The 12,182-nt window shown below is 36.8% G+C and overlaps 1 protein-coding gene across 28 annotated transcripts in view; it reads left to right on the top strand.

Annotated features, from left to right (window-relative positions):
* ABI3BP (ABI family member 3 binding protein) overlaps nucleotides 1-12,182 on the top strand; it is a 161,141-nt gene that overhangs the window by 84,643 nt on the left and 64,316 nt on the right. For 21 of the 28 annotated variants that reach the window (XM_065633819.1, XM_065633791.1, XM_065633733.1 and 18 more), the window contains 8 exons: nucleotides 4,382-4,444; nucleotides 5,530-5,595; nucleotides 5,967-6,032; nucleotides 7,714-7,788; nucleotides 8,846-8,920; nucleotides 9,896-9,970; nucleotides 10,829-10,903; nucleotides 11,453-11,527. The exons of 1 other annotated variant lie outside the window; for it this stretch is intronic. In XM_065633819.1, the coding sequence (XP_065489891.1) occupies nucleotides 4,382-4,444; nucleotides 5,530-5,595; nucleotides 5,967-6,032; nucleotides 7,714-7,788; nucleotides 8,846-8,920; nucleotides 9,896-9,970; nucleotides 10,829-10,903; nucleotides 11,453-11,527 (570 nt within the window). The remainder of the gene's footprint in view (nucleotides 1-4,381; nucleotides 4,445-5,529; nucleotides 5,596-5,966; nucleotides 6,033-7,713; nucleotides 7,789-8,845; nucleotides 8,921-9,895; nucleotides 9,971-10,828; nucleotides 10,904-11,452; nucleotides 11,528-12,182) is intronic. 6 more of the 28 variants (XM_065633809.1, XM_065633781.1, XM_065633770.1 and 3 more) reach the window with 2 other exon arrangements.

The raw sequence follows: 12,182 nt of genomic DNA, 5'->3' as shown, positions 1-12,182 counted from the left end.
TTTATCATTAATGCATCTTCCTTACTGAGCAATAGCTAAAGATCAAGTGCATTAACAGAAAGTTTCAGTAATGGTTTTCTATATATTGATCTAATAGCACATAAAAGTTCAATTCTTTGTTCTGCATGCTTTACCTATAAAGAAAGTTATACTGCACTCTTCTCAAACCAGAGGGATCAATTTCCCAACGCTTCCAATGCGTGGGAGAATGGAGAAAACCATGTCTGAACTAGTCTGCAATTCAACATAAACGTTTCCAGCAAAGATTAAGTCGCAGATTTCAAGGAGGGTTAAGAATGTGATGAAATGTGATGATAATGTTAAATTAGCATATTCTAGGTATAGACTTCATATGAGATGAGAACCATTAGCATGTACAGTTTCTTGTATTTAAAGGACTGCCTTGGACTAACCTACGGAGTTTTGGGTTTTAGTTTTGCATGTGTGTGTTGGGGAGGAGAGGAAGTCCAGCCACACAATGAGGACTGCAGTGAAATACTTGCTTACATGTTATTTCCCCTTGTGTGAGTCTCTGAGTGATCTTAATAATCTCTTTTAAACACTATTGCTTAGTTGGTCACTTAGTTGGTTTTAGCAAATATTTCCTTGCCAAGGTGCTTCAAGCTTGTTTGAACATTTCTTCACTTCTTGAAGACTGATTAATGACTTCACATTTATTGTGCTCTACGGAGCTACCCAACCCACAAAACTAATGTGGTTATTCAGGTAATGAACAATACTTTCAATCCAGACTCAACTTTTTTCCTTTAAAACTGCAGTGCAGAGACTGCCTATTTCAAGATGACGTTCGTGTTTGATTTAATTAGATAGGGACTAGTCCTCGAGTCTACATCTTATGCTTTTGAGAAGCTAGACAAACAGTGATTGGTAAGCAATGTGAGATTCCATTTTTGTTTCCATCACATTGCCACTTGCTTCCTTTTTTCTGCTGTGAACTCTTCCAGTTTACTTCTAAGTCTTAATGGCAAGCCTGTTGAAGAACAGTTTTGAGTCAATCACTTCTTGATCAGCAGCTAGAAAGCATTTTTGGTACAAAGTGCTAAAGGACCAGTCTTTTATACCAATTTGTAACAACTTCATTTTTCTGTTGGTGTAATTTAAACTCCAGAAAGTGTAAAAGAATATGACTCTTAGGAGTTCTGTCTAGCATCAGATATTGGATCCTATTGCCACCATACTGAGCTGCATATCTTTCTCTTTATTCCTATAACACAGAGAGGACTTCTAAGCATTCACTATCTTGCTTCTGTTTGCAGCTACATCATCTTGAACAACACAACATGTGCTGGGTAGTGTGTTGTGCTATCCCAGCAACAGTAGAGATTCCTCAGCATTTTAAATCCAGATTTTCTTTTCAGCTCTTAATGAGACACAGATAGTTTCACAATTCATGTCTAAAGCATCTGGAGTCCTGGAAATATCATCAATCCCATCTGGCAATGGCATTTCTTGCAAACTGAGTGCTCTTGACAGTGAGGAATTATCAGAAGAGCTCCTGCTGTGCTTTTGGTGAAACGTTGGTTTAATTTCCCTTACTTCGGGGATAAGAACAACCACAAGATAAAAAATCTGCATTGGTGCTCCTTTTGTTTCAGGTGATGTATATGATATTTACAATGCTGGATTACAGTTTTTTTAAATTCTTAGTTCACTTTTGGAATACTAATTGGTACTATTACCCTTAATTGCTATTGACCAATTATATATTACTTAATGCAATACAATTTTACAGTATACTGTCCTGGGTGCTTCTGTGCCTGTGAAATACTGTGAGGCTGGTAATCAAACTTTAACTTCTCCATTACAAGCAGAGTATCCTGATACAGATAACTACTGTATTGCTTGAAGTTAGACTGCATTTTATTTTATATTTTCTTTATTATTGCTATAGTGCAATTTTGTGGTTATTGATATTTAAGATGTCTTCCTGGTCAGTTACAATGTTGGCATCTGTATGATGTGTTTAGGGAGTTCTCTTTGTAGATCTGTTTTCTGTTGCCTGTTCATGTTCACTTGTCATTTTAAATCGGTTAAAAGGTTTTTCAAGTTGTAAGTACTACAATTGTGTAGAATGTTCAAGTATATTTCTCATGAAGGAGGACTCTTAAGCTATGCTGTAGCAACGGAATTCGTATTAGGGAGATGAAAGATGGGCATTGCAAACCAAACTTTAGGGGTTTTTTTAAGAGCTCCAGATTTGGTAGTCCAGATATGTCTAGGGGAAAAAAAAAAAAAAAAAAAGAATAAATATATGTTTATTTGGGGAGATAAAAGGTCTGTTGGCCTTCTGCATGCATCCTAAAGAATCAAGTCAGGTTCTTTAATATTTTCCTTCCTCTATAGGACAAATTTAATGCTGAACACAGGAACTCTCCTTTTCTTCTTTTGGCATACTCTGAACTTTGTCTTCTACTGCAGACCCGCGTAGATATTCACAAACCTTCTATAGTATTCCCCTGTACACTAACAAGTAGGTACTCTTTTATATTTGCCATCTTAACTGCTGTGTTAGTAAATGTGCAAACATTGTCTAAGGAATTCTGAAAACACATTTGTGGAGCTCTTCTTGTTCTCATTTTTTAGCAAACAGAAAGAAGACAGAGAGGACAGTAAATAGCCAAGAGCCCCTGGGAAGTGCGCAGTCAAATGGATCACTGAAAGAGCAAAATTTCTAAAACTCTTTCAGTCCATCCCCATGTCAATCAACTCTACCAACTTTTATTGCATTTTCAAAGGCTTTTGTCTGCTTACACTGGAGGAATATAGCGGAGTTCTTTCAAAACAAGAATTTCATATTTGAAATTTTCTCTTTGTTCATTCATCAAATTTGTGCTCTTCTACCTTTCCTATAGTGTGTTCTTGCAAGTGTGATGGCAGTTTCAAAATTTTGATTCAATTTTCTGAGGTATTTGACCTATCTATTAGACCTATTTTCTGCTTGTGTTAAGAACTTGCTCTATGCTTTTATCAAGCTCTCTTCTTTTTTTTTTTTTTTCAATAGTATATATTCTTATACAGTAAAGGGATTTGTATCATGATCTTTGCATTTCATTGTTGTCATTTGCATATCTGTTCACTGATATCTGGAAAATAAATGTGACTGCTCTTTTAGCTCATGCTTATCTAAGAGTGTGGATATGAGATCCTGTCTGTTTGAAGTATCTCATACCTCTTCAGGATGAAAACTTGTGCCTGTAAATTAAGGAGATGCTGTTCTATTAGAGATTCTTACAGATTTTATTTAGGAAAGCACAATTTGCGTTTCTTCTAGGAGTTAGCTCAGCTCTTGATGGAAATCCTTCTCAAGTTCACCTGTATGAATTTTTCTGCAGATAAGCTGTTGTTTCCTTTTTTATTTTTTCCAGGCATATATCATTTTAGCCTCAAAGTTCAGATTTTTAAGGGTGGTGAAGAAGATAGTAATCAGAGCTAGTTAATTGTTTTTCAGATTAAATATAAGGTGGTCATTTTCAAAAGTCAACAGTATATTTGATGTAGACTGAAGTTCTGACTCCGTATTCAGTTAGTAGTTCTCAAATTATCATTTGAAAATATTTGTTTGATGCTAGAAACTGGATTTTGGGATCTGTCATTTATTGTAGTTAAAAGGCAGCTCTGGACACTGTGATTGGCATTATTGACTACTAGGAGAAGTGCTTAGTGAGTGGTTGGGGCTTTTTGGTAATACAGACTGACAAAAGATTGATGTATGATTTTTTTGGTAGGAAAAGTGCATCCGAGAAACCACAATTTAAATATTGATTTTTTTTTTTAATGTGATTAAAGTGATGCTTTCATACGCATAGGGAGGCTGCCGTAACATCTCAAGATAGTTTCCATCGCTGATCTTAGCTTTCCCAAGACCAGTCCTGGAGCCCACATCTTTTCCTCCTCTGGAAACAATGAGGACAGTGATGGGTAAACAGTGATACCATCATAATTTCTACCATTTTGGAAATACTTAAATATGAAAAGCATTTTTTTAAAGAAAAATTTTTAAAATTTAGTCAAAACTTTTGATTTTTTTTTCCTGTTAGTGGCAACGCCAAGTATGTCAGTGAGGTGGTCAGTCATTTATATAAAAGATAAAAAGGAGATACATAATTGTTAAGCTCCTTAATCTGTCTGTAATTTTCTGCTCTGTAGGCCTAGTTCACTAAAGGGTTAACTGTATTCTACACCAACTCAGCTGGGCCACCCTCATTTAAAAATAGAATAATACTGTAATGAATGCAAACGTCTACGTAAAAAAGTTAAATGTAGTATGGGCTTAATTCATCTAAAACTCTGTACTGGCACTGCTTTGAAAAAAACTCTTCATCTGTAATATCTTAAAGGCACTTTTCTGGTTTAATCTTAGTTACTCAGAGACCAAAGCTGAAATCTACTTCCCCTTACCTTGCAAGCCAAGGAGCAGTGGAGGGTAAATATGATATATTCATTTTTTTCTTTTCACCTGCCATCACTTGACAGAACTTTCATCTGCTTTGAGTAATACCTGGGGTTTTTAATGCACTCTGGCTTGCAAAAACACTTGCTGTACTAATGACATGATTCTGATGTTTGAACCGGTGCTTTTTTCCACCACTTGAAAAATCACTTTTTGCAGGGACAGCTGACAAAAATAATTTTTCGCACATTGTCTGTGTGTCTCTAGATGAAGTTCTTATTTAGAAAAATCTTTCTAGCATGAAATATTCCAAAGTGGCAGAAACAAAATTTTACTTCCTCTTAGCCTTGCTACTGATGTGCTATAGCTGTCTCATAGACACTTTACAGGACACCAGTCATTTTTTTATCTTTCATTTCTTTAACTTGAGCACTGAGGGTTAAACCTGATGATTAGGCATGTTACTCATTGGTTTAGAGACTAACCTAAAGGAAGAACTGGAATTTGCAAATGTAATGGGGAATGGTGAGGCATTTCATGGGAACAGTGAGGTCTTATACTGTTTGTTCTTTGTAAAAATAATAATAATACCGACAACAACAATAAGAAAATACCTTTTTGCAAAAATTATTGAACTTCTTGAGGAAAGCTGGAGTTATGAGTGAATATTGATAGGGTAATGTGCAATTTCTTTCTTCATGCTGGAATAAGAAAGTATTTAGGATTTGTAGTTGTTTGCATTTGAGAGGTACCCACCACCTGCCATTTTGAATTCAGAGTACAAAGATAAGTCATTGGCTCACATGTTCAGTCTGCAACGACTGTTTTTGGGGCATCTTTCAAGGAAATGTAGGGAGTGCTTTGGTGAAGTAGTCATTTAGCCATTTTTCTGTGGATGGAGAGCCATTCGGCTACTGAGTTTCTAAGAATATTGTGTTAGTTGCAACCACGGCAAGATGGTTGCCTGCTGATTTGATCACTGAGTCGCAAGATACTGCCAGGAAAAGGCATGTGTTGCCCTAAATTTGGACATTTGGGGTACTGTGAAATGGTGCTGCTTGTACTGCCATGTCAAGGCTGTGTGGATATCTCAAGATCATTTCCATGTCTGATTGTAGCAAGCCAGAAACCAGACCTGGAATCCACCTCATCGGCTTCACCAGAAACCACGAGGACTGTGATGGGTAAATAGCCAGTGATCATGTTCCTATGTTGATTACTTGGGCGGTGCTTTTCTCAGTAGTGATGGTGTTTTGTTGTCCTGGAAAGTAGATCCACAATGTGGTTGGTCCCTCATGGCTCCCTATTAGAAATTACTCCATTTGTAATGTTTCTGCTTCCTTTTTTGGGGTTCCACAACTAAGTTTACTCTGTTGCCTTGGGCTACTTGTGCCATTTGAAAAGCGGCATCATGGTACTAGGGAGACTGACGCTGTGACATAGCAGTGTGCCCCAGGCAGGGGCACGTCTCCTTGCTTGTAGCTCTGTCTTGATAGCACCCATGCAACAGCAGCCTGTCTGAGGACCTGAAGGTGGTTTTTGTGTTTGATCTTAGCTACTCGAAGACCAAGGCTGAAGTCTACCACTCCTTCCTCCCTGCCAACCCAGCAAACCGTGATGGGTAACTAGAAAAAAATCATCTTTATCCATTTCCTCCTTTCACTCCCCATCACGCGTCTCACCACAAACCATCTGGCATCCTCATCATCTTCCATGCAGAGCATGAAGACTTGCTGGTGCAGCTTGGCTTGCAGAAGCACTCAGCACACTTGTTCTGCTATTCTGTTGTTTGTTCCCACGCTTTTTCCATTGCAGAGAAGCATTTTCTACAGGGAATGAGTGACAGCTTGCGTAGAGAACGTATTATCCCACCCTCCCTTCTGTCGCCATTCCCTGCTTCTTTGTGTCTTGGTAGTAGATCTTCCTTTCTCTGACACATTAAAATACAACAGCGTTCTTAAGATTCAAATTCCGTCTGGGCTGGCACAAGAGGACAGGGCTGCAGTTCAGCTGCCCACCAGGGTTTCCTGGTCCAAGGGTGCAGTTGTTGGTTGCTTCACCACTGACTTTCAAGGTGTCTGGTTGTCATTTGCCTACACTTTTCCATTGGCATTACTTGGCATTAGGAATGCTCTGCTCTGCTACTGCTTTTGATGTCGCATTAGATTTATAAGAATGATGCCTCTTTTCAGCTTTTGGGAAATCACAGTGCATTTCTCCATGGTTTAAAAACACCGGCAGCCTTTGGTACCTTGCCGTGCTGCTGAACTAATCTGGTAACGGTATTTCTTGGAAATCTGGTAACAATGCAAGATGGGAATTGTCCCAGCAGATGTTGTTGTGCTTTTGCTGAGCTATTACTTCTCTTGGGCCTATCTTGGGGTGAAGCATAAATGTAGAGACAAAATGACCATATGTGAGAAGCTGTGTTTACTTTAAGGCATGGAATATGGTACTTAACAACGATGGGTGGAGATGCTCATGGCAACAGCTTCTTTCGAGTGGGTAGATGTATGAGACCAGTCCTGTGGCCTGGCAGTAATTTTTGTCCCATGAGGTAATAAAAGCAATACACAAGCAGGCTGGTAAGCCCACAAACCTGAAGTTGAATGCAAGTTAAAAGTATAATGAACCATTTATGTAACGTTCCCATTGCAATGCAGTTGAATTGTAGGTTCCCAGATGTTCTTGTCATGTTGTTCTTGATGTCTCAGATGTCATGTTCTTGATGTCTCAGTCTAAGTGGTGGAAACTGATTCTGCAGTGTGTTTTTTGTGGCACTGGAAAAATCTTGTATTTTCCTCAGCTGAGTGTCATGTGCTTCTGAGTCTTTTCAATAATGCTGTAATTCTTGCCTGTATTTATCTTTTTAGAGTTGTTCAACCTTCTGCGAGAATATGCTTTCTGTGTATCAGAAATTGGACGTCTCCTCTGTCACCTCTCTTTTTAAATAGTGTTTTCAAACTGAGATTTTGTATGTCACATCTTGTCCTGCTAGACATAAGCAAGTCTATTTGCCTTTCACCTCCTTTATTAGTTAATTTTGATCTGTTCTTTTTTTTTTATTTGCATTTTTCAATCATAGTCTGATGTCTTTGAATACTTCTTCATATTTCTTGCAACAGCTGCTTCATCATTTGCATCACCAGTGCATATTCACACATTCACATTAGAAAATCCATTCCATGTGCATTCAAGTTTTTTCCCTGTCTGTAGTCCATAGCTCCTTAGTAATGGGCTGAAACCTGTTCAGCCTATAGGTTCAGATGATAATAAAAAAAATATTTTTGTTTGTTTTCCAGCTTCCCTGGACTCTCATCATATTACTTTCCGTTCCCAAACATCTGCATCAGCAGAAATATCAAAAATAGAGACTGGTACATTGCGTTTCTGATACTTCCATATCTTAGGATTTGGTTTTGTGTCAATGTTACAGTTACAGGCTGTTTGTTCTGCTTGCTTGGTGTTGTCTAAAATGGGATTTTGTCTGCAGCATTTAGTAGTTAGGCTCTAGGACTACATGATGATGTTCTGTGGCATGCGATCAAATGAAAAAAACCACAGGAATCAATATTATTTTGGGGTGGTTTTATTTTGTTGGATATAAGGACCACTAACTAGATGGAATCATTATTGTTTATGAAGATATATTCTTGATTGTGAGATTTTACCCTGGGCGATTTCTTTGTTAGTCATACCATACAGGTTTTTTGGTGGGTTTTTTTCCATTACTGAGCATTTTTTTCAAGTTATGTTATGCTGGAACTTACTGGGATGATAGCTATCCAAGATTAAATTTTTATTCATAGCAAAGTTATGAATGTGTGAGAGATGAGAAGGAAGATTATCATAAACCTGACAGTCAATATTTCAACAGTATTGTTTTGAATTTTCTGCCTCACCTTCTGGCTCTTCAGTATGTCACAAAAGTTGTGTTTATGTTATGTCAATTATATAAAATATCACAATTAAATTAGAAATTACATTATGTGCAGTATATTAAAACCTATAGCTCAAAATACTAGCATCTATTAAACTGAAAAAAGAAAAGCATTGGCAATAGAAATACCTGATGGTAGAAATTCATTTTAGCATGTATTTTAAGTATGTCGGTCTCTTTCTACAGATGCAGGTAAAGTCACACAGCACAGGTTTTTTGATGTTACATGTGCACAGATCAGTTAACTCCTGCTGATAAGTCTGCTTTTAGGGGGGACTGCAGTTTCTGTCAGGCTGTGTCTGTCAGGTGTGTGTGACTTCTTCAAAACTTTGAGGTTTTTCTCAAGCTGGAAATCTTGTGAAACTGTATTATTATAGTGTTAGCATCTTGTAAAGCAATGCAAAGCAATCTTACTTTTTCTGATTCCACCCTGCTCCCCCTATTTCCTCACCAACATGAATCTCTGTCTCAGGATTATTTACCTTTTTCTGCAGTTACAAGTTCAGCTGACCTGGAAAAATCTGTGCCTTCACTTTCCAGAACACCTCATGTGCTAACAACAACTACGGGTAATATTAATGCATTAGCTTTTCAGTTCAGCCATTTTTGGTGTTTCGATAGTGATTTTGGAAATCCTATTCATCACAGATATTTCGGTCATCTGCCATACTTTTCTTCCACTTGAGTCATGATCATCAGAGTAGACAGAGTACCCTTTTCCACATAAGCCAAGATGACTTGCACTTTCTGCTGAGAAACTCACCTGATAGTGTTTCTTACCTTACATTTGTCTTTCAGAAAGCCAGTAAGGCTATTTTGAGATACACTTAAATGAAGTAAGCTTGGTTTAATAGAAATGATAATAATAATAGTGCCTAAACCTTAATGAGAATCCTTAAATTAGTGGGGTTTGTTTTTTTCTTTCAAGGATTTTATACTCTTAGATAGATGGATACACATATTTTATACTCTATATTGTTTATGCCTGCATAATAAGCTTCTTTCTTACTGTCTCTTCCTTTTCAGTGATTTTTTTTACCCTTGTTCTATATGTCTTTATACATACACAGATTATATTACCTTAAAATTTACTAATAAAATCTTGATAGAAAACAAAGCACTGAAGAGAATTAAGAAAGTCTTTTTTACAGAAATATATTTGCATTGTTTTTTAGTTTTTCCTATATTGTAATTTTTCTGCCTTTTTGAAGTGTTTTATGCTTAAAATCATGGTGTTAGAAGTTCTTTTATCTTTATATTTTATGAGTTGCTTTAAAATACATGGACCATGCTATCTAAAGTAATATTAGCTGTGGCTGTCTGATACTAGTTTTAGTTGTCATTTTAACCACTATCTTCAGCTCCCATTCTAAACCAGCACTGCTCCACTGTCAAAGTAAGGCGTGCTTATTGTGGGTGGACATCCGCTTTGCAAATTAAATATGTTATAACCTATAACATTTTTTGTTTGTTCTTATAAAACAAACAAACAAAAGCTGTGTGTAGAATTAATAATCAAAGATACTGTAACCTGTTTTTTATAGCTTTCAGTGGTATTCAGCCTGTTCTTTCAAGCCCTGTGACACCTAGTAAGCCTGAAATAGCAGATGCTGGACAAGGTACAATAATCTCTACCTAGTTCTTAATTTGGTAGCTCAAACTATGCTCTAAAACTCACTGAAATTAGTACACTGATAATCTTAACTTTCAGTGCAGATTTGGATTAGACAGTAACATCTGAATTTTGAAATTAGATTGCTGTTAATGGTTGAAATTGGTGCTTTTTCACACTTAAAAAGCATATGGCAACTCATAGTCATGTGATTCTCCTTCAGTATTTTGAAAAATATGCCACATAGATAATTGAGAAAACCGTATTTATTATCCAGTTGTGCTGATGAAAATACTCTGTTATATGCTGTAGACTTTATTCTACTACTGTATCATTGTTAAAAATACTAAGGAGAGTGTATCCTTAATGACCTGAAATCGGTTAATGGTCACAGACACTCGATGCTTTTGGACTGAAACCATAGTTGGATCAGTTGTCAGTTTTCTATTCGAAATTTTATATGGTTTTAACGTCTGACTAATTAATTGTTCAACATGTCTTCTTCATTGAAGTCCTACATTTTATACCATACCATCTTCCTTAACTAATGGACCAAAACTCAAAATGTTCAAATGCTCTGCTTAAAATCTTACTTGACAGTGGTTGACAGCCAGACCAGTTACCATGAAAGCAGGAGGAAATGAGCATCCAGAATTTCTGCACATCACAAACGTAGTGATTATAGTCACTGAAGCTCTGTGCAGTTCAAAAGATTGAATTTCTCTCTAATGCTTACCAAACTGATAAGTGTCCAAGCATTAGTGAAATATTTCTTGTTCTTGTAAAAACAAATTTGTTTTTGCTTATGAAGAATTTCTTCCTTTAGCTCTTTGCTCTCTTATGACTGTCACATTTCTTCCAACAGCAACAAGTGAATCCATTCTGGAATCTTTCACACCTAAAACTTCTCGTGCTTTTCAGTGGCCAAGGGTAACATTAGGTAAAGTTGTTGTTTTCACCTAGTGAAAAACTCTGTGTTTGTTTTGAGCACTTCATCCCACATGAATGCATTTCTTCCAGCATATCATTTCACATGCATAATCACTATTCTTTTTCCTGGTTATAGAGTTTTGTTCTTTCATTGTCATTGGACTGATTCTTCTTGATATATCTCTTATGAGAACATAGTGCAGGATGGTTTTACTGTCCTCAGAGAAGTAAAATTTGCCTCTTGCATGAAAAACTCCATCAGCTTTTTGTTAGAGTGTTCTTTCTCTCTCTTTCGCTCTCATGCATGTGTTGTCTTTGTCTATGTGTAGAGCTTTCATAGTGGAAATTTTAATTGGTTTGGAGACACAGTATCTACTTCTGATCTAGTGACAGTATTTCAATATCATCTCGATTCCACACTTAAAACTCTTTCATCAGGTGGCTTTGAAATTCCATACTAAGTTGTCTTTTCTTCAATATAAACTTGTGGCATGTGCTGTTTGTTATGGGAAACTCTTGTTAAACAATTTTTGATTGCAAACTGAGCTCTTTCTTTCAGCTCCAAAAGAAATACCACTTATTCCTTCTAAACTGAAACCATCTGCCTCCCCAGAAGTACCGCATGTGAAACCTGGTAATTGTGCACACCATTTTTATAAGTTAGTATGTGGAGACATATGTTTACTAAATATTTAAGCAAAACTTCCTAAAAGGGACAGGAGCTATGCATTAAATGAACATCTTGACTAACTCATCATTCTGTAATTGCTCATTTGATGTTGCCCAACAAAAGGAATTCGAGTTAAGCTAATCAGTTTTCTGCATTTGGATCCAGTGTTAAAAATACAAAAAAGTTCTCAAGTTTTGTAACCTTTTTAAAGAACTGGAAGGGAAGAAACTTCTGGGTGGCACAGGGGATTTTTTTATATCACTTGTATAAACAATATATGTGATTATTATTTCTGTAATCTCTTCTGCCAGTCCCCATCTCCCAGTTTCACACAGACATACTACAGCAAAGATGGTGTCTTTGGTAGTCAGAACAGTTTGTTGATTGAAAGTAAAGTACTATTCACGATCAGTAAGTCCTCCTGCAGGGAACTCAAGGGAAAGTATTGCCAATTTAGTGGAAACGGAGCTTTCTGAAAATAGAAGGAGAAACTTTCATATACACGTGAGATTCATTCTGTGGCCATGGGAATACCATCATTGTGTCGTGTCTTTTTTCAGCAAGATTTTGGCATTTAGAAGTTTCCTCTTTGGTATAGTTTCTCTGGTATTTTTTATGA

Source organism: Caloenas nicobarica, chromosome 1, assembly GCF_036013445.1.
Source record: "Caloenas nicobarica isolate bCalNic1 chromosome 1, bCalNic1.hap1, whole genome shotgun sequence".
Classification (NCBI taxonomy): Eukaryota; Metazoa; Chordata; class Aves; order Columbiformes; family Columbidae; genus Caloenas; species Caloenas nicobarica.
The sequence above is the reverse complement of the archived record's forward strand: the minus strand, read 5'-3'. Positions and strand labels throughout refer to the sequence as shown.